Here is a 26039-nt window from a genome sequence, read left to right as displayed (position 1 = left end):
AACTGTTCATACAGTCATGACATACATTTCTTGCTTGGCACTTTAAGTCAATGCAAATCAGCAATTTAGAAAACAAAGTAAAAATATATATGTACAAAATATTTTCATATCAAATCATTTTCATTGTACACTAAATAAACCCAACAACATGTTATGTTACATCAAGAAGTTTCCTAAGAAGTCACACCAAGGCTGGTATTTGCAATGTATCTTGACTATTTTAGTGCAACTGGAACAGCCTCTACTTGCAAGTTAGTTTCATCATTAGCACAGTCCTGCTTCCATTGAGGTGGGAGTTCTGCCATTAAACTCAGTGGGAGCAGGACTAAAGTCTTCTCTTGTTCATTGATGGCTCACCAAAAAGAGAAACAAGGAAAGGGATAAGTAGGAAAAAACCTGACAGGATACCCACAGGAAAAAATCCAAATCCTAGCAACAATCAGCTCTTTTCCAGTTTTCTGTAACTGACTTGGTATAAATTGGTTTTGGCTTTGCCACTGTTTATTCAAGCTCCATAAACCTCATTAGACTATTGTTATATGACTTAAGAATAACTTGTACATCTCCCAGTAAAACTTAAAAATAAACTTGTTTTTTATGCTAGTTATTACACTCAACAGCAGTCAAGTTTAGAGACATGACACTTAATACATGGTTTAGTATCTACTTAAAACCCTCCCACCTTATATGATGAGATTTTTTCATTTCCTATTTGTGTTTCTAGTTTGGGCTTTGATAGTTTATATTATAGCTTTTTCTCACTGAAATGTGAACTGTCAATCAACTGTCCTCATTTATGCAGTACCTACAAAATAAAAATGCTTAAACCACATTAAGGTAGTAAGTTCCACCATGGAAACTTTTTTGAGCTCCATTCCAAATAATAAATGGCACTACAGATTTAGTTTTGTACAAGAAGAAATCAATTTTACTTCTACCAAAACTTCAGTAAGTCACTAGCGAAGCTTTAAAATTATAGAAATTCAACTTGAATTAACAGCTAGTCTGGCTAGAATCTTCTGAACTAGAAATCCTTAATGAGCAACACAGCTGGGAGCATATGTATAAATTCAAAATAATCTAAACAATTAACTTATTTCCTAAATTTGTGTGTTCTAGAGTATTGCACTTTTCAAAGGAATGATTTTGGTATTTTAATATACTGCATATACAGGTAAGAAACATGCATAACAACCTCATTGTCACTTTGACAAAACATACTGTACAATTTTTATAACACTGTTGATTAAAAAAAGAGAGTGAAAATGATGTAACGATTTCATTAAGACTTGTCAGTTTGGACAAGTCAAATAAGCACAACTCTCCAGGGCCTCCAGCAGTAATGTGTTTAGCCCTAGGCTGCTTAAGCCCACTTGGAATAATATACAAAGTTTAAGCATTATGGCATTGTCATTTTGAGGCATAGTACTGTTGTACTATGCCCACGTTATAGCTTATTTTTTGAAAGCAAGGCACTTACTGTAATAGCAATGCAAACACCTTATGCGCACTTTGATTAACATAAAATAAGTTAATGTTTTGATAAAAACAGGGATTTTTTTTTATAATTTACATGCCTTTTATAGAAGCAATTGAACATTTCATTTAATACAATGAAAACGTCTGAGTCAGAAGAAACATTATTTTTTTTAACTGACCATACTGTAAAAGGGGGCCTATTTTCTACATTTGCCTCATATCTGTGAATCTGATTTTGCTGAAAACCAATCCTGCGAGGAAAATGTCCGTTTGACAGGAAAAAGAAAAAGGACCCATCTCTTAAAACTGCTGAACTAATGGCACTTTAACAGTCTTTACTTCTGATATATGTGATGATTTCTGAATGATGCAGCTGGTAGTTCCCTGCAGTTTATCCTTCCCCTGGGCAAGATTCGTTAGGGCCATAGCTGCGTTGATCTCCTTCCAGTATGTTTCATCTTTGCTGGTTCCTTTTCTGTTAGCTGCGCTAGATTCAAGCAATAACAAATATTTACATGTACAGCTTACACAGCTATGTGATGTCAGGAAAACTGTAATAATAATAATAATAATAATAATAATTTTGGAAAATTGTGAAGTCCCTTACTCACCTTTCACACTTATTTGGTCCATTCTCCAAAGTTTCTGAAAACAGAAGAAAATAAATGTCTATTTTCTTTTAATAGTTTTTAAAACAAACAAGTTCATGGAAGAGGCATATGGAAAAATAACCTAAGATTAATTCCAAAATTGATACCAGATTTCCAAATAAAATCTTTGCTTAGACACTTATAAAGAGCCAGCTTCATGCAAGTGTCTGCCTGGAGAAATCTACACTGAGCTTGGAGCAGGGCATGTGTGAAAAATAATGCAGTGGGGAGGTTCCTCAGACATGACCTTACAGAAATAGGTTTTGGTGAGGCAGAACCTCACTGCACCTCGCTGGCAGAACTGGTGCTGAACTCTGCCCAGCACATCCCACCCCGGCCTATGTCTGGGAAAAGGTTATCTTGGCAATAGTGAGAATAAAGCTAGTCTTGGAGGTTCACCTACATTTTGCAGAGTGATAAAGCTAGGTCTTTCAAAACATAAATCCCAAGGACATAAGGAATTGCAAAACCTAAAAATAAAAATCAGCTTCATTGCCCTTCAGTGAATGCCTTCTTGTATGCACTAAAAATAGGACTTTCACCCATGCACACATGATGTGTGTGGTTTTTAATGCGCCCCTTGCCCAGGCTGCGACTCAGTCACAGATGCAGGCTGAGAAGGACACAAGTAACAAGCACACCTGGTTAACAGCCCTCAAAGATGAAATTGCATCACAGGCATAAGCTACTCTTTCCCATCAAGAGTCACATTTGTTCATTCATTAAGTCCTCACGTTGCAGAGAAGCCAGAAATATTTACCAAGCAGAAATGTATAAGCTTTATTCAGTGGGCTTGCTATCCTGACACAGAAACGCATTATAGAGGAATGAGAAGTCGATGCCTAACTGCAACACCTACGGAGAATGAGTCAGACAAAAGAAACATCAATGACATGAGCACTGGTGGCTACAAAAAGCCCCTAAATGCAGCATAAATCTCATAAAGTAATGCACCTCTTTATGAGGCTACATTCCCAACTAAAAATCAACCTTGCTGCTTGATTTCCTTCAGATTATTAATTACAAGTTGATCTTCTCTTTAAACAGAGCTGCCCGTGGAATAGGTCTCAAAGCATATTGCGACCCTTAGAAGCTCTCCACTTACAAATGACTTTGCCCACGACTGAGCATCAGCCCTTTCTCATACATACAACTCAGCCCAGCCACACTCCCCAGAACTCGGAGGCAACCACTGAGGCAGTCTCACCAAAGAAAGGCAGGGAGACCAGCTGTAATTTCAGAGGTCAGATGTTTGCCAAGCTGTTTGATTTAGCAGGCCTCCATCCGTTCTCAAAACAGCTTTATAAATAAATGTCCACAAGTGACCAAGGTTCACATTTTGTTCCAAAAGAGCACATCTTAAATCAGTATCTCTTAAGCTCTCCTGGATCAATGCTTGAAGAGGATTTGAGGGGGAAGATCAATCTATGCAGAGGAGAGGGAACCGAGGAAAAAAGAAACATTTGATCCAGAGAGGTACTGAATGACACTAAAAGTCTCCTTGTTCATGCTGTACTTGGCTACAAATAATTTTTCAGCCCTGCTTTTTTTTTTTTTTTTTTTTTTTGTTAATAAAGACAATTTTAAAGAGGAGGTTTAGGACTGAATAGATCAGTAGGTATAGAAATGGAAATGGCAAGTAATAGAGAACATCGTTGCCAGAGCAAACCTGGATATAAATACACCTCTCTCAAGCATCTGTCAGTTTCTTTTGCTGTTGGAAAATATTTCCTATGAACAAAAAAATTGCTTGTACAAACTTCTGAGGAAAGTAGGTGTGAATGGTGACACACATTCCAATTCCAGCGTTTATTTGAGGGAGTATTTGCAAATATTTTTTACTGGTGTTTAGCCAGCTCTAAAAGAAAGCAGCTTGCCCATGGTATATAAAAGTGGTAGCAAAGCTAAAAAATAAAATCTAGGAGCAAAGAGCTCTCCTTGCTGAAGATTTTTCCTGAATTGCAAGTCTTTTTTTATTCCATTCAGGTTTTATGTTTTTTCAAACAAATAATTTATGTCAAAGAAACTCGAAACTGGGTTACAATAAAACCATCATTGATAATTTGCAAAGCTCTTGCTAATAACTGCTGTAAAAGCATGTTAGTACAATGAAGTCTGAAAATCCATCATTTCAAAGCACAGGCCCCCTTTTTCTTGCCAAAAATCCTTTACTGCTATACCAAACCTCTGACAGCATATCCCAGTTTGCACTACCATAGCATCCAAGCAGCTGTCTGAACAGCCCTTAGTGAAGGAAATAAGGATTACCATCACTTTTTTGGATGGGGATAACCACACTGAGAGAGACAAAGACCATTCCCCATGCTCTCCTTGAAATCTTGCTGGTCAAATCAACTTGATCCAACTCAAAAGGAAGAGCAGGGTTCACCTCACTTGTCATGAACCTGCCATCGAAGACATGTAACTTTATCCAGACTAGTTGTCCAGACTCCATTCCCAAATGACAGAGATGTCCTCCAAGAAATGCTTTCAGCCCACCTGTATAACACCACAGTCCAATATCCCCAAGTGCTGCTGCAAAGCCAGACCGAGAAGCCCTCTTCTGAGGCTACATCTTCCCACTCTTTCCCTTTGGGCAGCATTATCATCCATGTGGATATGCTGTGAGCTGGATGAAAGGAGGACCATATCTGTCCTTTGGAGATTAAACTGGTGGTGTAACTACAGCTTGAACTGCTTAGCTCAGCCTAGAAGAAATGCAGTCTGGCCATGTCTGGCTCTTCAACGACAACAGAGGGAACATAGTTGACAACATTTTACCAAATTAAAAAAAAAAAAAAAAGGTGAATCTTGCCTGAAATTTTGCTTTTTCTTCATCTTTTGCAATCTACCTGCTCTAACCCTAACAACTAATTAAAGCTTTTGATAATTAAAGCTTTTGATATTTGGCATATCTGTACATCAATTGCAACGTATATTTCAACTGTTAAAGCAACATTTTGGTGAGACTGTTTCATTAATAATTGAAGAACAGCATTCTCAATAAGGAAAGTGTTTGGTTTCTTGACCATCACACAACATATTCCTATGTTTCTTCTCTGAGGAAATGAGGAAATGGCACCGGAACTGGGCAATATCTCTGAAAATGGTGATGGAAGGGATGGAAAAATGATGTAGCATACTAAATCACAGAAACACAGAATCATCTAGGTTGGAAAAGACCTTGTAGATCATGTAGTCCAACCATTAACCTAACATTGACAGTTCCCAACTATACCAGATCCCTCAGCGCTATGTCGACCCTACTCTTAAACACCTCCAGGGATGGGGACTCCAGCACCTCCCTGGGCAGCCCATTCCAATGCCTAACAACCCCTTCTGGAAAGAAATGCTTCCTAATATCTAGTCTAAACCTTCCCTGGTGCAACTTGAGGCCATTCCTTCTTGTCCTGTCACTTACTACTTGGTTCAAGAGGCTCATCCCCAGCTCTCTGCAACCTCCTTTCAGGTAGCTGTAGAGGGTGATGAGGTCTCCCCTCAGCCTCCTCTTCTCCAGACTAAACACCCCCAGTTCCCTCAGCCGCTCCCCGTACGACCTGTGCTCCAGACCCTGCACCAGCTTCGTTGCCCTTCTCTGGACACGCTCGAGTCATCCAATGTCCTTTTTGTAGTGAGGGGCCCAAAACTGAACACAGGAATCGAGGTGCGGCCTCACCAGTGCCGAGTACAGGGGTAAGATCCCTTCCCTGTCCCTGCTGGCCATGCTATTGCTGACACAAGCCAGGATGCCATTGGCCTTCCTGGCCACCTGGGCACACTGCTGGCTCCTGTTCAGCCGGCTGTCAATCCACCCCCCAGGTCCCTCTCTGACTGGCAGCTCTCCAGCCACTCCTCCCCAAGCCTGTAGCGCTGCTGGGGGTTGTTGTGGCCCAAGGGCAGCCGCCAGCATTTGGCCTTATTGAAACTCCTCCAGTTGGGCTCAGCCCATGGCTCCAGCCTGTCCAGGTCTCTCTGCAGAGCCTCCCTACCCTCGAGCAGATCAACACTCCCACCCAACTTGGTGTCAAGCTCACCAACTAGCTTCAGCTAAGAACTCACCCCAAAGCAAGTGCTGATGGGCAGACCTCACACTTCACTCATGAGCCCTCTCTCACTACCTGAGAGCACTTTATAAAAGCTACCAAGGATGCACTGTAGCTACCCTTTCCAAGCACTCTGGTTAACTTTAATCTAACACGCCTTAGGTGGCAGCCACCTCTCATCTCTCCTGAAATAGTGTGGTCCTCTCACTAATTGGATCAAGGCAGGCTGTCACACTAATTTCAACCCCTACAGACTTCTCCAGCTTAGATAAATGTGTCAAGTGATTCCAGAGAAAGCCAATGATGATGCATTATTATATTTCACACAGTTCCCCTGTGGCCCCACTGGCTAGCATAAATAACTTTCCTAAACAAACTACAAAAAATTGTGCTCAATAGCATATTTATTAATTAAAAACCAAAAAGAAGCTGCTGCTGCAGATGATTTATTCTGTCTCAGAAAGCAATGTGCTTCTTGTGAAAGGCTGCTGGTAGGCTTTCAGCATATACTGAGTTCCTACAGTAAGTCTATTTAATATCAGAAACATTTTTTGTTACAAGTTTGGAAATCACTTAAAACAGCAGTCATTTGCTGTACAACTGGAAAGTTTTAAGCACTATGAAAATGGAAGCTCGGTCATTTATAATTAGGGACTGTCATTTATACCTCACTTTCTGGTGTTTCATTCTGCTCCCAGTTGCAAGCATCCAGAGAATCAGCTTTTGCCTGGCCAGGAATGTCTCATTCTGCTCTCACCATCCGCCCAAAGAAACCAGCAAGGCAGGATATTTGTTCCCTCTTGTTTATAATAGGAAGTCACTATAAATCACTTACCAATGGAATCCTGTATACCTTTCCATTAGCATGAGCTTTCAGTATACAGTTTACTGTAGCATGCAGTGCCAAGAGTGTAGTCACTGGACAATACCAGCTTTGTGATACAGTATGGTATTTTTCAGGACTCACATAATTATTAATAATATATGTAGCATATTTTTTCTTTTTCACCATGAAATTTCTTCATAAATATTCACTGGCTGATCCTGACAGCTCTCTTGCAAGGTAGCCTCCAGTCCCATTTTAGCAGAGATGGAAATGAGTTTCAGAAGTCCAAAGACAACACGGCTACGCAATACTTTGACCATTTCAAAAGCATTTAAGAGCAGAACTTTCCAGGATTTCTCCTATATTTAAAATGTTTTCTTTTGTTCTTCTGCTATCAGAAAGGCCCACCCAAATAAAATAAACCCCAGGGTTCTTGCAGGCAAACCATCCTTAAACTGGACAATAGCATCACTTACCTCCAGTACACTGCCACTGCACCTGACTGTTGTCAAAATAATATACAAATAATTCACAAGAAGACACACATCTAAGTACATGCACAGTGCCCTTTTACATACTGCATCCACTATTAGAGAAGAAAGCCAGAACATAAATGCCGTAGCACATATACCTACTCCAATTTACAAAATACGAAGGCTCTCTGGCTACGTGGCACTTGCGGCACATTGATATATTTCAGAACAATTCAGACCTTTACTGTTCACTGAGTCCAGACTAATCACTTTTACATACTTGGATGACTTCAGAGGTGTGCTAAATAATGTTAATTATAGTTACATTTTATTCTTTGGATCTAAGAATTCTGACCTAAGAATATCACACGTGTGTGGTGATGAACTGACTTCTCCTGAAGGCCCTGCTGGGAACAGCAAAGGAAAGACCAACCACTTACGTAGGACCAAGAAGCATCCACGTTGCTCCCCCACTCGGTGTTATATACAGCTCAAGCCGAACCGCAACAACTGGCTTAAAATCCTGCTTTGTGTTATCAGGTAACACTGACAAAGAAAAGATGGCTTGAAACCAACAGGGGAAAGAATGTGTGAATGAGGGAACGAGACAGAGAGGAAAGGGTACAGAACATTATGTAGTGGGGAAAAAATGGACAGGGAAGTCAAGACACAATAGGTCAGTCCCACATGACCATCATATTTCTTGAAGCTACTTAAACATGTACAGATTCCTGACGAATTACACACCTTCTACTCTAGCTCAAAATGGAGGGAAAAAAAAGAACTGCTGGCCCCAAATAGTGAACACTATAAAATATTTGTTGGTTCAATAAAAGGTCCTGTATAACTTATCTTCATTTTAAAATTGGCAATGTTATTCAGCTGTTTCTCTCGCTCCCTCTCCTGAACTTTCTTTTGTTGGTTTTGGAGACTCTGGCTTAACATGTGTTGACCAGCATTTTCAAAACAAGCAAGAAGAGGAAAAAGAGGGAGGAACAGGAAATAAATTGGGGCAGCTGAATGAAAAATGAAGTTTACATGTGTGATTAAATTAGTGGTGAGATGAGGTATTTCTGTAGGTCACATACACACACACCTTGACTCTAGTATTTTCCAGACTGCAGTTTCAGGGCACATCTGGCTTTCAGATCTCTGATTCTTCAAGAATAAAATTGGGTTAACTAGCATTAATATTCCTGTACTTTCCTGCATGGACACATCTTCTTTCCTCCCAAAAGATCCCAAAGTATACCATGAATCACACCACATCACTAACGTTCACCCACATCTGGGGAGGGAAGGTGGCTTAGCCCAGGCTGCTCAGCAGTGCAAGGGAGGGGAAACTGTAGCCCAAAGCACCAGGCCAGGCCTTTGCTCTTAAAGGGAATGTCATTTAATCTTGGTGCAGACCGTAGCATCTTTTGAGAAACCCCAGCACAGCAAACGGTGGCTCCCCCATCTTGAATCAGAGGAAGCAGGTGTTGGCTTTCCCATGCTTACACTTGCAGGGCTCCCATTTTGAGCCTGATGTGAACAGACAAATGAGTTTCTGAAGGCTGATACTGCTCAGCCAGTGACCCACATACCAAAGGCTTTCTACATAGAGACAGGACTCATCCGATCCAGCAGAAACTCTTAAAACTCTTTTCCTCTTGCACCATCCTCTCAGGTGTCCTCAGGGACATCAGACATATTAAGGATGAATTATGGAAAAGTGCAGACAGGAAAGCTCACGCTGGAAGAGACTCCAAACCGCAGAATCTCCTACAGAAATGTTCCCCAAACTCACCCTAGTGGCTGACCTCCTGCAGACCCTGGGCCACCTCCACACGGGATCTGCTCAGTGTTGTCCCTCATGAAGCCACTCCTGCCTACAGCAAGTCCTGGAGTGGGCAAGTCTGTGTGAAACCACCCGGATGGGGCTGGCAGTGCTTGTGCAGCAGAGCTTTTTGGTGGAGGGACGGAAGCCCCCGCTGGAGTTTCAGATGACCCGTGGCTGCAGACACGGCGAGGCAACGCGACGTGAGAGTGCGCATGATACCAATCGCAGCTGGTCTGATCTCAGGGGGGTACCAGATTTCTACTGACAGAGATTTATTACCTTGTCCTTTTGTTGGGTGGGAGGAGGAAAGCTGTCAGAAACTTGCAGCAATGAGCTCTGGGCCCAGGCTCTAGAGAAAACTCCTTTTCAGCAAAGCTTTCATTTCCCACTGCGCTCTCTTTCTTCCAGCAGGAGGTTGTGGAGCAGCTTGTAATGAAGTCACCCCCACAACCCTGTTACCTCACTCCTTTGGCTTCACAGTGACACCAAGTATAACAACTGACCTGTCATCAGCTGTTACGTCCTTTCAAGATGAACAAACTGCATAATGACAATTTATGTTCACAGTGACAGCTACAGTGAGTATTTTTCCCTGTTGTTCTGGTGGTTTTTTTCCAGGAACAGCTTTTGCCTTGGTCTGACCTCTTCTATTAAGACCCATAGGTTGGTCTTGCCAATGTCAGAAATATCGCTTTCCCACCATGCCTCAGACAAAGCCTTTTCAGTGAAATCTTTCTTTGAAATTTGCTTCTTACACCAAAACATCAGATATAAACTTTAACTGTGAGGGACTGGTACCTCCAGTTTTTTTCCTGAATTGAAGACTTTTTTTCCCTGTGCAGCCTGGAGCCTGCTGAAGTGGGAGTAGGCATCTAGTTACATTTTAATAGATGTGATTTTTATAAAATGAGTGTACATGCCCACAGAGACTGGGATAGGTGTATTTTATAAACCATAAAAGAGAACTGAGTTTGCAAGTCTATATTAACATTTGCATTAATAAGTGCACTGAAAGACCCACATAATAGTAGGCATGGTGCAAATGGTCTTACAGTCTTGGGCTATGCACCTGCATGTAAGAATTTATGAGTTAGCAAACTAGATACAAACCTGGTGTAAATCACTTCATTGTTCAGGCTGTCACGGCTGGCTCTAAATTTCCCATGACCAGTGGCAGTGTGTTCTCCTTGGTGAGATGCAGGGCACTGTGTGAGACTTGTTTTCTTAGCCAGACTTTAGCAGAGCTTAAATGGGAGTCAGGGCTGTGTAGAGTTGGAGGCGAGCTGTTAACGAACTGACGGTTATATGGTATTATTTTCTTTTCAGGTTTGCTGCAAAGCTGACTGAAATCAAATCTTTCCTCGTTGAGTTGGCATGTAATTAATAGTGTAATGTTGTCAAGATTCCTTGGTGATGGTCTCCTATATGCATTTCATAATGGATAAACAAATATCTGACCCAGGCTTCATTTTTTGGGTGTTATTTAGAAAAGGATTTAGAGCAGGTGCTGTGCTGACTGGAAGGATGAAATAGCTCTCCTATTGCAAACTGTTATGGGTTAACAGTGAAAACCAAGTTAGGCAGCAGGGAAGGGGGAGGGTGAAATAAAGAAAAGAGGAGAAAGGAGAAGAGAAAAAATAGTAAATAAAGGGTATGGGAGAAGTTAAAAAAAAGGAAATGAGAAAATGACAAATGAAGATTCATCAGGAAAGAGTAAGGAGTATGGAAGGAGAAAACATATTAGTGCGTTGATTTCCTTTATTTTCAATATAAAAATATCTTTTTCCCACCCAGGAATCTCGTTGTTGTGCAGGCAGGCACGTTCAGGCTTTCACTCTGGATCTAAAAAGTTTAATTGGGAGCTCTTAAAGCCTAAAATAAGGCTTTAAAAGTAAAAAGCTGAAGTCAAATGCAGCCAGGGTAAGCACTATTACACTCCAGCCCGATTGTTTTTCATTAAAAAAGCAGGGTGAAAGGGAGGGTTTCAAAGCCGTATTTCAACCCTAGGCTGACACTACAGCAGTAAAATCTGATTTTGTTATGCTAGTTGGCTGTGGGTTTGGGAGCAGACCCTACATATGCGGTGTAACGTTATGATATGAATGCATGCACACAGGATATTTTCAGAAGCCTCCTGCAGAATTCAGAGAAATGTGCCCCCTGTTCCCGCGGCCCCTCTTGCAGGAGCCAGCTCCTCTCCTGCCCTTGGGAGCCAAGTGGGCTCAGACATGGCATAGGCTGCACAAAGGCAATTTAAATTACAAGGTGCTGTATTTTCAGGCAAGTGGAGGAACTTCTAAGTGAATGCCAGAACTGATTTCCAGGGTGTGTTTAGCCAGCAGCATGCAGTAAAGAATGGATAAGTCTGTCAGAGAGAGGAAATTCACTGTTTCTTTCACTTGCCTGTAAGATAAAGAAAGGACTGACAAATAAGATCTTTTTAAATATAGCTACTTCCATGCACTGCATGGGGTACTGGGATGTGCACAATACTTATGTCCAAATACGAAACCTCAGGTACCTTAGTTATGTCCCAAACTTAGTGCACTCTGTGTGATTGCAAGCATAAAAATTCAAGCAGCTTGTATGGAAGTGCATAAGCACATACAGGGCTCCTAGAGTCAAGTAGCTTTCAAAATGGCTGTAAACTGCATAAGAACCTCACGGTAACCCCAGCCAACTGTTGCACAACAGATCCTACAAATGAAAGAATTACATGTGAAATCTAAAAAATTATTTGTGTCTATAAGGAGATACAGATATGTTTTTATATATACATATCTGCATTTGCTTCTATATTATGTGTGCATAAAAATGGGAATGCCTAAGCTGTCTGCCTTCCCACTGAGCATACTGTGAGATGCAGCAGCATGATCACATGTGGTATTTTCTGTGGTGACCACCTCCCTGAAGGTGCAGGACAGACCCTCTCTGGGGCTGAACCCAGAGCAGCAGGTTAGACCTTTCCCCGCACAACCTCAGCGGCACAGCACAGCGGCTCTGAGGCTGTTGCGGGAGAGGAATGCAAGTAGATAGAAGATAGTCAGATGGATTTAACAATGTCAGTAAATCATGTTAGTGATTGACAGTCCCTCTGCTTGTGCTACAGGTTTGTGTGGGGCTTGGTAAGCTGTTTTAACTGACCTTTTCACAGATGCCACAGTACATTCCCCAATCTCTGGACTCTGACTCAAGAGCCTGGGCTCTCATCTTCAGCAGTGACCACCAATGAGGTCAACAAGGGCTGTGCTTTGAATGTATAAAGAGCCATGAAATCAGTAACAGCCACAAGATCTTAGGTTGTCTAAAATGACTTCCAATTGTGATTTTTTTGGTGCCTCGGTTCCCTATTTGTGAAATCCTACAGACGTCGTACAAAAAGAAGTTTATTAAAGTTTGCAAAGGACCAGATGGAATGTATCAAATGACACTGAACAGCAGATCACGAAATTAATCATCCTGTCCTAAGAAAGGCTCAGCTCTGCGTTCACATTAGTGATTTTTTCGGTAGACAAGTGGCAACAAGCACCCAGTGAGGATATGAGTTGGGTTTTGAGGCTTCTTTCAAACTGGGCCAGCTCACATATGTCAGAAAAGCATCTCTTTCCTTATCTAGATAAAAATGTGATGAGAACCATTTTACTCAGCATCCTGAGGAATTACAGGAACCGAGGCAGAAAGCTGTAGTCCCACACCTCCCTGATCATATGTAGATTAACCAGTAGAAAGAAACATTGCTGAGTGAGCTGCAGGGAGAATAGTTGCCTGTGGACTAGTCTCACCTCCAACTGCACAAAAATTATTTTAGTGTTTCATTGCATTATTTCTGAATCAAGTTTTTAGTTCTGCTCCCTCTTCTTTCCCTTGTGAAGCTATTGCAGTCTTCATGCTCCTTCTCACCACAACTTGCAGTGTTATTATTTCCATTACAGGATTTCTTCCCAAACCTAAATATTCCCAGACACCTTCTGAACAGGCCCTCAGAGATTCTAATAAACTGGGAGGTATCTCAAGAAGGGCCGTGTTTTCAGTTTTCCTATTCACCGAGCAAGTGAGAGGTAGCACAGCAAACCAGGCAAAAGGGAGAAGGCTCTTGGAGCACAAAAATCATGTGCCCAGAATTATTCAGGAAGATGTACTTATTTGCCAAGTGGTTTTGAAGAAGCAGGAACACCTCCTTCTTCTCCAAACATCATCTTGCATTTAAAATGATTTGAGTCCTAGCACAGTGCAATTTCAATGACTGCAGAGGAATCGTACTTAGAAGAGCTCAAAGACCATCCTGGCTATCATGGAAATTGGTACAGTGTAATAAATAAGCCGAACTGAGCTTGAATCCTCAAGGAAAAGCAAAACCTTAACACTGCAGATGCTCACTAATAGAAAGTTGTAAGAGGCCTTCACAGCAGAGTCTTTGCGTAAGATCAATGAGGCTCCCGCACTCCAAAGAAGCATGTGTGGGAGGTCCTGAAACAGTAGTATGCCAGTATTTAACATTGCAAAGGCCGGGGATGTGAACAGCTTTGTGGAAGAAGATGGAATTGCTCTTTTGGCAAAACATGTGAAACTGTCTGTGATAACGGGAATGAGAACAAGGATGACTGAACAAATATTTGCACTGAATGTCTTGTCAGGACAGGGGAATTGCTACTGATATGATCTTTACTTTCAATGTTACTGCTTCTGACAGTCTAACAGACTTTGCAGATGTTTATTGGCCACTAAATCATTCTTCAAGAATGTTGGCTCCATTCCCAAACCTGAAGAGTCTGAATGTGAAGGGGTTTGTTATTCCACACACACTGCTGCTGCTTTTGGAGACAGTTATTTTCAAAAAACCAGCAGGGAAGCATCGTCAACTGATAACAACATGGAACTGAATTCAGACTTCTCAGCACTCAGGGACTCAGATGCTGAGGCATGCTTGAGTAAATGAGCACCACGTAGCAGGGCATCGTGTATCCACGTGGCATAGCACACTGTCTGAGCTGCAACAGCAACGCTACACCACATTAACAGACCTGTATCGTAGCAAAGATTGCTAAGGAGAGACAGGGCTTCCTAACTCATCCTGACCTTAATATACTGCTTGCAGTTCTTGGTATAGCACAACTGCATGAATTTTGAAGCCTCTGTAAAATTCACTCCATGACGCTGCAGAGATTATTGCTGTTCCGTGCGCTACTCTAACTGTAGAACACACTGCATAACAACGAGGCGTATTCAAACCCTCTGCCATTCATCCCAAGAAGAGTATTCGCAAAGATGCAGTTGCTGAGCTCTAGAGGACTCTAAGCCACAATATCTCAAGCCAAACAGATTTGCTTTCAAATAGAGAGTATCCGAACCATGGGCAATATGCCCAGGCTGTTTCTCTCAGTGAAGATGCCAATTCTCTGAAATCACTGCAGAGAGCTCTCACCTGAAAAAGCTACACTGGACACTGGGAACTATACTTAAACAGCAACTACACCAAAACAGTAGTAATAATAATTGTGACAGTAATAGCACATATCTTTTAAATAATGAGTGATAAAAAATAATCCATGCCTTTGTACTAATAAAATGACAAATTATTGAAGCACAATGTATTATTACCACAGAGAAAAAATGTATTATCCAGAACTATTAAACATATTTCTCCCCAAAAGGCACTGATTACCTTGACAAGCGTAGCTCAAGTCACAATAGCGGGCATGATCTAACAGCAGCTAAAGCCAATAGCCTCCTCTAAACCCTAATTGAATTGCTGGCTAGCAGCCTCCAAGATCAGAGACAATGTTATCTAAAGCAGACCCTTGTAAATTTTTTTCCTGCAAACCGGGTGAATATTGTTTGTTTAAAAATGTCAGGTGGCACAGAGATAGGGTGCTTCAGAAATATGTAAGACAGGTGCAGAAGGCAATAGTGTCATTTATACTGCATATTTGTTTTGCATTAGCTCATACACATTTTTCTGGAAGTCAGGAGATTTCTATTAGGGAATTCTCTCCTGCAACAGTTTGCTATATCAGACTTAAAACACTTATTTAGGGGAAAGCCATATGGTATTTATGGTTAAATCAACCGACACTTAAAAAAAACATGAATTTTGAATAATTTGAAAGATCTGTAGATCAAAAACAACTCAGAAGCTTTACTAGCATGCATAAATAACCAGTCTTCCCTCCTGTTGCCATAAATCAAAAAAACCCCTCCACTCAGCAGAGTTTATGATCAGAGGAAACTGGGCTACATATACATGCATAAAAATATGGAAAATATCTGCATTCATAGAATGCAATTCCTTACACAGATGCAGTTGGAAATCACTGTGGACTTTTTGCTTGAGGAGCAACCAAATTTATCTCACAGTAACTCACACTACTGTAATTTGTTTATGTGTCTTCCCTGACTTGCTTAGATGCTTGCCTAAGGGTAAGCAGCATCTGCAACAATCATGTATTTGTATAGATATCCTTGCATCCTCACCTTCCTTTTAAGAATGAAGATCCTGAATTTCCACTCCTATAGAGAAAAGCAATGAGACAGGAAGCCACGGTTCCAGACATAAATAACATTCATATTTTGGGGGGAGTAACTATGGTGAAAAAAACTGAGATCCTTTGATCCCTCCAACATAGTCCAACTCTAGGCTTTGAGCCTTTGGATGGAGGATAAGAGGACTCTAAGCAGCCACACAAGCCAGGCAGCTACAACACAAAGGCTTTACGCTCTGTGAACTGAAATGTTACATGTTCTCTAATTAACTTGCTGCTATTATTAGTAGTACTTCTGCTTCCACTTTCAAAACAATAAAAGCTTTTTCTTTCATTTTGCAAGAGTTTTTACTTTTTACTTTTGCCCGTGAGCCAAAGCTTTCCCATAGAGCAATAGCCTATACATCACAGTTTGAAAAGTTTATGGAGACCTGCAAAGCGTCTGCAAAGCAGATGCAGCAAATCTCATGTGTAGACAACGCCTGCTTTCCTCCTGTGGTGGTTTGAGCCCAGAGGTTAACCATGCAGCCGCTCACTTACACCTTTCCCCTCAGGAACAGGAAGGAGAAAATAAAGCAATAAGGTTCGGGAATTGAGATAAGGACAGAGAGGGATGACTCACCCATTACAGTCATGGGCAAAAGACAGACTCATTAGGGGAAGAAAAGAAGAACATCAGTTTATTTCAGACACTAACAACAGCACTTAACAGACAGAGTAGGACCATAAGAAGTCTTACCACATCTTAAAAACAACTTCCCCTCCCCCTTCTCTCTTCTCCCAATTTCTCTACCTCCTCCCCATCAGTGGTGCAGAGGGCAGGGAACAGTGTTGCAGTCAGTCCTGCTGCTCCTTCCTCCTCAGGGGAGGACTCCTCACATTCTTCCCCTGCTCCAGCTTGGTGTCCCTCTCATGGGAGACAGTCCTCCATGAACTTTCTCCAACATGAGTCCTTCTCACAGGCTATAGCGTTTCCCAAGCTGTTCCAGTGTGGGCCACTCCCATGCGTTGCAGCCCTCTCAGAGCTGAACTACAGCAGCAGGGCCTTTTTCCCACAGAGTCCTGACTTTCTTCAGGCACAGTCACCTGTTGTGGCATGGTGTCCTCCATGGGCTGCAGGTGGATCTTGCTCCACCACGGACCTCCGTGGGCTGCAGGGGGGTGGCCCTGCCATCTCACCACGGCACATGGGGGAGTCTCTGCTCTGGCACACCTCCCCTCCTCCTCCTTCTTTCTTCCACTGATCTCTGTGTTCGCATAGGTGTCATCCTTGCAATCGCCACTCCTCCTCCCAGGCTCCCCTTCTTAAATATGTTTTCGCAGAGGTGCAGCCACTGTCACTAACTGGCTCAGTCTTGGCCAGAGGCAGGTCTGACTTGGAGCGAGGGGAACTTCAAGAAGCTTCTCACAGGGGGCCACTGCTGTAGCCCCCTCCCCTGCTACCAAAAAGCCCTGCCACACAAACGCAGCACACCTCCCCACCCTCCTTCTGCAATACGAGGCAAACAGACCATGCACCACCAGCAAACATTGTATTTGAGGGTACAGATTCACCAGGGCACACAAAACACACAACCTACCTAGTTGGCTGTCATCAACTGTTTTATTTCAGATGAACAAACTAGAAAGGTGTTGGCAAAACCAGCCCCTCAGAGCACCTGAGAGAGTGGCTCACACAGCCTGCAGGCAGAACTCGACTAGTGTGGGCATGTACCACCAAGACCAAATGCAACTCAAGGTTGAGCATACCTTTTTTTAATACTTTCCTGAGAGCACTTCCTAGGCAACTATCATCTCAGGTAGGAGTATCTTGAGGGCTGCTCAACACACCCTGAAAGCTGCTGACCACCCACAGCCCCATCCACAGTGAGGCTCTCCCCTTCCTCTTGCACCTCAAACCCAGCCAGCTGCTGCTGCAAGCTGTTGTAACTGAAGGCAAGTTCTGCCTCATGGTGCTAAGCTTTGCAATTAGTACCTGCCTTGCAACCTCCAAACACCCAGAGGCCCAGTTCGTGGGCTTAGATGGCAGCTGGCACATTCTGGTTTTATTTTTATTTTTACAAGCCTCATTAGCCTTTGTGGTGAAGCAGAAATCCCAGAATAAGAGCCAGGATGCCGACACCATGAGTGTCTGTACCCTTAGTCCCCAAGGAGGAGCTGCCCAGAGGAAACAACAAAGTGTCTAAAACCCCTGTCATCAAGGCCTTTTCCAGATGATTCTGGTTAATGTTAAGAAGCCGCATTGCTCAGCCAGGTCTGGAAGCAGCATCTCCTTCTTTGTTTTTAAAATCTGTGTTTCGGTACAGAGAACAAAGTATAGGAATATGTATGAATGTACAGGCCCATCCACTGTTTGCAATTCTCAATTTAAATAGATTTTCAGTCATGTTGTCCTCTTTTCTGCCATCTTCCTCCTCTTCTCCCTGCTCCCCATTTCAAACTGCATCCTCATTTTTCTTTTACTACTATGACAGGGCAAGAGAAAACTGAAGCAAAAAGAGACTTTTGCTGCAGTTCCTTCAAAACATTCCAAGACTACCTGCTGGGATGGTACTTGGCTTGAAAAGTCAAAGCCATACTGTAGCAACCCATCAAATACAAGATGCTGTGTATACTTGGCTGCTGGCATTAAACTGTTGTTGCCATAAGAATTTGTTAGAAATTTGAAAATGGTAATTGCTGCCCCAAAAAGGCAGACTGGGAAGTATGACTTGTGGATATGAGGTACAAAGACTTTGGGAGAGTTTCCCCTGGCCACAATGCTGTGCACGTGTCCTACGCCTGAATTTGGTGTATAAGCTGGTTTATACACAGCACTTAAAATTAAAAAATATCCGTTCAAAATAAGTGCCTTGAAACAGAGATACTGGCAATGGATGAGACTCACTTGCTGTAATTACTGGAAGACAAATTTTTGAGCAAGACTCCTATCTGACTTCTGTCCAAAGTCTCCTTGAGACTCCAAATATTGTGGCCTTTAAAATCAAGAAAGCAAAATGTTTTCTGTACAAATGATTAGTGATGTAAGAGCAGAAAATTTGCATAGTAAATCTAAGGTTTAAATTGTACTCCTGTTTGTCAAGAAAATCAGACTTGTTTATTTTTGTGTCTCAGAGAAAAACAGGATCTGTAGAAAATGTGTAATAGTAGACTATGTTTTAGAAAAATGGGCAAAATTTATAAATAGAAGTACTACTTTTTCAAGGATCATGAAAACAGTATCTAGATATGTAGTGGTTTAAAATCTAATCTCTAAATACTACGTTTACTTGCACAGTACATTAAAAAAAAAGCATTTCTATTTCAAGGAAATGGTAGAAAATTTTCTCTGGTTACATAATGAAGCTTCAGATGAGTCTACAGCTCTTTCTCTAATTGTTGTTCTTGTTCTTAAAGATGTATGTAAGAAACATTCCTTTATAAAACATTCTTACTTTCTAAGCAGCAGAAAGGATGCCCTCCTTTGGACAAATACACACTTTTAATTTATTTGGAAAAAAAAAATTAAATAGAACAAATTTCCAATCAACACTTCTTAATCTGAAACACTAAAAATTCTTCCATATTGAAAGCAGATTGCTCTGAAGAAACGCTCATTTTCAAGGTCATAACAGTGCTGGCAAAACTCAGAAAAAGTTGTAGTCCAACTTGCTTGTGTTCAGCTGTGTTTACTTAGTCTCAATTTGACAAAAGTCTGCCTCTGATTATACATAGCAGTCATCTGCCCACAGATAAATAGATATTACACAAACGTTTGGAGGGAATGACATTTGGCTACCATTATTTTTGGAATAATTTACTCTGCATCCTGAACTTAAAACACCAAAATGATTCATAATGTTTTTTGGACCCAAGTATTTCCATTTAATAAATAAATTTACCTCTATGACCTTTGTGGACTTTATATTTTAGAGGTTAGTGGATTACAAAAAGGTATTTTATTGTTAAATATTCTGTATGCTTGGGAAAGGTGGATTTACACAGAATTCAGACGAAAGCCAGTGGCACATCTGGTGCACGCACTACAGCAGGTCAGAGCCCAGCACCTGTGCTGCAAAGTGCTCAGGGTGCTGCTGGAGAGGGGGCTCTAACTCTGCTCTACAAGACACCCCACCCCATCGCAACCTGCGAGCACGTGTGTACTGCTCAGCTCTCTGCAGAGCATGCACCTGCAGGTAAAGCCCACATTAGCAGAAAACCTAACGGCAGTGCCTGAGATACAAATGTGTTTTCTATTTCAAATGTAACTTAATAGTTTTCTGCCTATTATTTGTAGGAGGAAAAATGAATACATATTGGACGCCAAACTGAAATTTTGCTTTATCCAAGGCAGGTAGTTGTTCCGTGACATTTATAAAATAGCTTATATTTTAAAGCAGACCTGCAGTATGTCTCTGATGTGGATAGAAATTTTGTCCAGTTAAAGATACTACTTAGCCTAGGGCATTTTGTGCTATAAATTATACAGGGATAAGGCAAAAACTTACAAAGAAATTATAGTCCTTACTCCCATTCCTTCCCTGATGTCTCTTGCTAATTCTCTCCCCTTTAAGCCCTGTCAGTTCCCCAACATCAACTACCCCAAACCATGCTTTCACATAAAGCACTGGAAGTATTGAGGGCAATTCAAAGTCCATGAGGGATATTATTACCGCTGTACATTTAAAGTCAAAAATGTTTCCAGAGTGTGGTGATAGATGGAAGAATAAAACCTAGACCCAACAGAGTCAGATAGATTAGTTTCTGTAAAGTTAGCATGCTTTCAAAAATGTCTTTTCAATTAGAATACCAAAATTAAGAAAGCCTCTGATGCAATAGGAACCATATGTGTTTGACATATCCAGCTTCTCTAGCTTTGACATCTAAATACTTAAAGAAAATTAAGACGTTTGTTTACAAAGAACTAGTTTATGTGTTTACAAGACTAAGCTGAAAGTTTTTAGATGGAACGATTACATACTAGTCATTTCCCCTCATTTTCCCTTGCTTCAGGAAGGAATATTACTGTGAAGAAGGAATGTGTTTTCGATGTGGACAGCTGGAGGTACAGAAAACAGATTTCTGTCACATGGAACAAATGCAGCAAATTCCTTTTTTACGGGCTGTTTCCTTACAGAGACTAAGTATTAGGAGCTTATTACACTATGATTCAAAGCTCTACTCATTCAGAAGTGTGCTAATGATCGTGACCCAAAGAAGAGTTAATTCAGATGGAATCCAGGAAAATGAGGCAGCACAGAAACCTCATCAGCAGTCCAATCACATGACAAAATGCTAGGCATCTCCAAAGCCACTGCCTGCCAAAAACAGAAAGGCTGCTGCAAGAAAAATACTTTCACAGCTTGATATCTGGGTCTTGTGACTGCTATCCAAACAAGGAGTAAAAGTGGTACTATATAATATGGCAGGGTAAACAGAACCACCCACTCGTCATCACCAATCATGTTTTTAATTCAGATAAATTCTGTTTCTTTAAAAAATGATTGGAGAAAAAGAAACAAAACCTTTTGTTGAACTTGAAAATTATAGGTATAATCTGATCTGGCATGACATGTTGTATGTTCATATATATCGTGAACTATACAGGAATGCATGATTTGCCATTCAGGATCAAACTATCAGTCCATCCTGGGTGATGCCCTTTCTATGCTACTGACCGATGCTCATCTCAGAGGAGCACAAAGACATTGCCCTCAGCCAACTGTGCAATAGGTTAAGAAGATATTCTGCCTGCAGCTTACAGGTGATGACTTGAAAAATTTTCCAATAGAGTATCTGATCTGAAAAATTTACAGAAAGGAGTAGACCTGGGAGAAGACCAAACTTTCAGGAATACTGGGTCAGAGAAGCCTCCACACTTGGCCAAACTGTCTTACAGTAGCCTGAAAACTAGTTACAGTTTTCAAAACAGGTCTTGGTGGGATTCACCAGAGTCCGGCTGGCTATAATTAAGACAGAGTATGAAAAATTTTCTATACTTTTGTGTCCAGCTTAGTCAAGGATTGTGACTTCACCAAGAAACTGGGAAATTAATAACCATACACCCGACATGAACAGACATCCCCGCCACTACCACCACTGCCACCAGAACTAGAGTATCTCTCAGTCCCAGACTAAATTCTGGTTTTTGCCTGAGTTATGAGCAGCAGTTTGCATTAATTTGTTTTGTATTCTAAGCAAGGTCATACCCTTTTCTGGGAGTGTATTTGCTCTTAGCCTGTGTAGCATGGAAAAAAATGCCAAGACATAGTAATTAGATTCAAAGGTGCCTTCCAAGAAGAGTGGCAGTATCTTGGATGCTTATCTACCCTCATTTCTCAAACACTTTGAAAAGGAAAATGTCAAACTTCTAATTTTGGACTGTGAAAAATGCTATCTCCTATGCTTCTCTAATTTATTCTAGAGCCCTTCCCCATTACACTGCAGATTCCTAGCAGTATTTCCATCGTATCTGTTTCCTCAGTATTTTCTCTTACCTTCATCCCTTTGATCTCTTTTCTTTCCTCTTCCTTCCCCTCTATCACTCTCTCCTTTCCTCTTTCTTTTTGTTCTTGTCCTCAATTCTGTCCTCAGTTGTTCCAACACTTCTTGTCCTCAATCCTTCCCTCTCCCTGTTCTCTCCCAGCACTCTCCTCTCTTTACAACCTTCCAAAAGTTTCTGTTCTTTATTTTCCCACCCGTATTTATTTCTTGGCTATGAGTTTTCCTTTTTCCCTTCACTCCCTGTCCTTTCTTCTATCTTTTGCCTCCTAGTGCTAAAATGATACTCCAGCCATAACCTACCTGAAAAGCGAGGTACATCTTTTAAGTCAATTGACAGTACGAAAGGGATTGAAAGTTTCTCCAAAAAAGCTAAACGACTATTCCAGTCACTGTCCCAGACAAACAAGTGCAGCTCCCACTGACAGCTGGAGGAGTTCAGTGCCTGAGTCAAGCTATTCCCCATTTGCAACCAGTCACTGTTTGGTGTAGGAGTCCTGCTATAGCAATCTGTCCCCACACCAGGGCATGGGAGAGACAGATAGAATTTTGTGCAGTGGTCACAGGGTGTTGGTGATGAGAAAAACAACGTAGATAGTGTAAATCCTTTCTTCTCTCTTAACTGAGAACAGCACCTAACATAAGCGAAACCTTTACTGAAACTTAAAAGACTAAGGAAGAGTTCTGTATAAATATGGAGACAGTTATGCACCACTTCATCAATTCTGCTGGATCTCTAAGAAAATACCAAAACATCACAAGAAAAATTCCTTGTATGGCATGAATCATGTAATTAATATCACAATTAATGATAATCTCCGTCTTGGCTTCAAGCGAAGTGGTTTAACATCCTGTGAAAGGACAGAATTACACCACACAAGCAATTAGGTCGAGGATAAAAAGACTAAGAAGCATTGATTCCCTGAACTTCTTGAGACCTGCCCATCAAAACAGTAAATGCTTGCTTTCCAAGATGAAACAAGCTAATAGAAACATGCACTAGAAATCATCTTTATGGTCAACGCTCCAGAGAAAACACTGGTGAACACTTTTGCTTTTCATGGTGAATGTATTGCCCCCTTAACACCCTCAAGTCAAAAGCCCGGCTCCCCTCCAGCTGGTGCTGTCTGGACAAACTAGAACTGGCTATGTACGGCCCAATCCAACTTGCACACCCAATCTTTCAAAATTTTCTTTGTTTTCTTTGTCTCACTCTTTTTATATTGCTTCTGGTGGTTTTTCGTGTGTGTTTTTGCTGCTGCTTGCTTCCCACCCCTTACCGCTCTCCAACTGCTTGCCGGGCAGGCACAGCAATTCCATGTAAGGAACAAGGGGAAGAGAAGCATTCCTTGATTCTTCTGTGCACAGTAACTTGCACGACATTTGATCATACACAGAGATTAAGTCATTCATGAATAGGGCCCAAAGGGAGGAACAACTCCAGAAAAACAACCCTCCTCGCTGGTAGTCAGCATCCAGGACTCCACAGTCATTACTGCCACACTTACAGTCCGTAGCCGATCTGGCAAAGCAAGGAATCCAACTGCAGGCTCTGTGGTTTAAATAAAATGTATCTACAGCAGCTTGGATCAATGTTTAAAAATGTTCCATGTTATTTTAGTCCAAGGACAAGCTTTTAAAATTAAAAGAAAACTTTGGCTTTAATTACAGATTAAAAGTGAAAGTTGTTTAAAAAGAATGCACATTCTGAGAAGAACAGTAATAGAAAAGATTTAAAATTTAAAACTCATTCTTCTCTCTCCCAGCATGTGACAAGTCGCCTTGTAAATATTTTAAACAAAAGTCTGAAAGCGATTCATTTGTGGACAATATTTAGGGTGCTTCTCCCTTGCTGTTGTGGACCTTTGGCATAGCTCGATTTTTTCCTACATTTATACTTTCAAGCTAAAATAAGTGTCAGATTTTGATGCACATTGCAATGGCCAAAAAAAGAACCACAACTGTAACTTTCACCTCCTTTCCCCCTAAATTTTGTTACTACATATGTGTGATGCAGCAAATGTCACCACCCTATACATAAATGCAAAGGGTTTATCCCAGATCAGCTACAAGCAATGCGATCCCAAAGTGGTTAGGTGCTACAGTGGAGAAGCTGCTGCTCTTGGGATGATTTTCAGCAACAATTGCCCATCTGAAAATCATTAGTGCATAGCAGTGGATTTTCCACATGTTCATATGCTGGACAAGCAGGTTGCCCTTGAAGTATGGTTCCCCGGGGGAAGAAGGAAAACCCAGAGAAAAGTATTCTATTGTCAGATCACGGTTTCGCTACAGCCAGACAAAAATATGGTCAAGCATTCACTTGGCTGCTCTGCTGGCAAAACGATAGGGTACCGAAAAGGAGACAGCTAATGAGGAAGGCAAAGAATGAAGCTCAAGAGGAAGAAGATCTTAAAGGAGTATAGATATTTTTTTCTTTTATAAAATCAGAAATAGGGTTAAGCATGCAAATTTAATGACTTTCAGATTACTGACCTTTATTTTTATAAGGTCAAACAGGTTTAGAAGGGATAGTATTTTCACAATAAAGTATCTCATCTTTTAATTCATCTTTGTTTGAAGCACCAATGAGAAAGTATTGATGGAACCTAAACAAAAAAGGTTATGAATATAACTAGGCAGTATTTGATATTTAATGCCCCATTAATCGATAATTTGGCTTGAAGGAGGAAAAAAAGTTGGCACAAGGGGATGGAATTCTTTAGCTCCTTGTTTTACTTAAGAAAAATTCCCAACGGGCTTCACTTAAACAAAGAACTTTAGTTTTCCACTGGAAAGACAAAAAGAAAATCTTGGTCTAGCATGTCCTGCCACATGCTTTAACTACACAGTAAAAGAGTATGTACTTGGATCCCAGGCACATTTCAAAAGTGTAGTATTTATTAGCTGCTCTGTTGCCAAGTTCCACTATTATCATTTTATTATAACTAAGGTATATTTTTACTAACTAAATTATATTTAGGTCTCTAGTTTAAGCATTTGAAGGTCTCGGAGTGTCACGTACAGATGACATACAATATATCACAGGAATTTGTTGATTTTCTCCCCCTCCTCTCCTCTATCAACAGTTACCCTGTATCTGTGATCTCAGGGCATTTGACTTTCCTAAACCCATAATCCAGCTGTAAAGATAGGCAGGGGCCAAGGGAGCAAAATCCTTGGTTGGAGCAGAGCTCACCAATGATGAAGGTGAGCCCTGCTACCAGATAACCTACGGCCCGCACATCCCTCGCACCCTGAGGGGCAGCGCAAACCCACCTCCCTCCACTACTCCCTTCAGACACCTTGCTCCAACCCTCCTCTGCTGCCCTTCACCCAGCTCACCCAGACCTGGCTTTTTGCTGAGAACTGTTCCCAGTCAGGGCCACAGGCTGGTTTTTCATACACAGGATGTCTTGTGAGGTGGGACACAGGCTCTCCATGGGCAAAGGTGGGCAGGAGCTGGTGGCTCATGAAAAGTTTGCCCAGGCAGACCCATGTCCCACAGCCCCCCATTAAAGGATTTTTGGTACTGTGGGGAGCATGGAGCTGCTGCCTGGAGGCTGTCGAGATGGGATGGAAAGAGGACGCAGCCACGAGTCAGGAAAGGGTTTTGGTGGGCTCACATTGGGCTGGGTGCTGCTGCTGCTCTGGGCAGAGAAGGGATGTCTCCAAGCAGCCACAAAACCCACAGAGAGATGACAGAGTTCCTCAAACCTCAGCAAGTGCAGCAGTACTGTGGCACTGCATATAGCTTTTATTTTTCCTATTTTGTTCAAGGAATGAA

At 41.5% G+C, this 26039-nt stretch overlaps 1 protein-coding gene across 1 annotated transcript in view; it reads right to left on the bottom strand.

Annotated features, from left to right (window-relative positions):
* Window positions 1-1020: 1020 nt before the first annotated feature.
* Window positions 1021-26039, bottom strand: part of MKX (mohawk homeobox) — a 47893-nt gene continuing 22874 nt past the window's right edge. The window contains exons 5-6 of the mRNA XM_074897965.1: window positions 2091-2124; window positions 1021-1966 (exon numbers count right to left, since the gene is read on the bottom strand). Of these exons, the coding sequence (XP_074754066.1) occupies window positions 1780-1966; window positions 2091-2124 (221 nt within the window). The 3' untranslated portion in view covers window positions 1021-1779. The remainder of the gene's footprint in view (window positions 1967-2090; window positions 2125-26039) is intronic.

The sequence above is a fragment of the Athene noctua genome, chromosome 2 (assembly GCF_965140245.1).
Source record: "Athene noctua chromosome 2, bAthNoc1.hap1.1, whole genome shotgun sequence".
Classification (NCBI taxonomy): Eukaryota; Metazoa; Chordata; class Aves; order Strigiformes; family Strigidae; genus Athene; species Athene noctua.
Note: the sequence above shows the minus strand (reverse complement) of the source record. Positions and strands in the feature narration are given on the sequence as shown.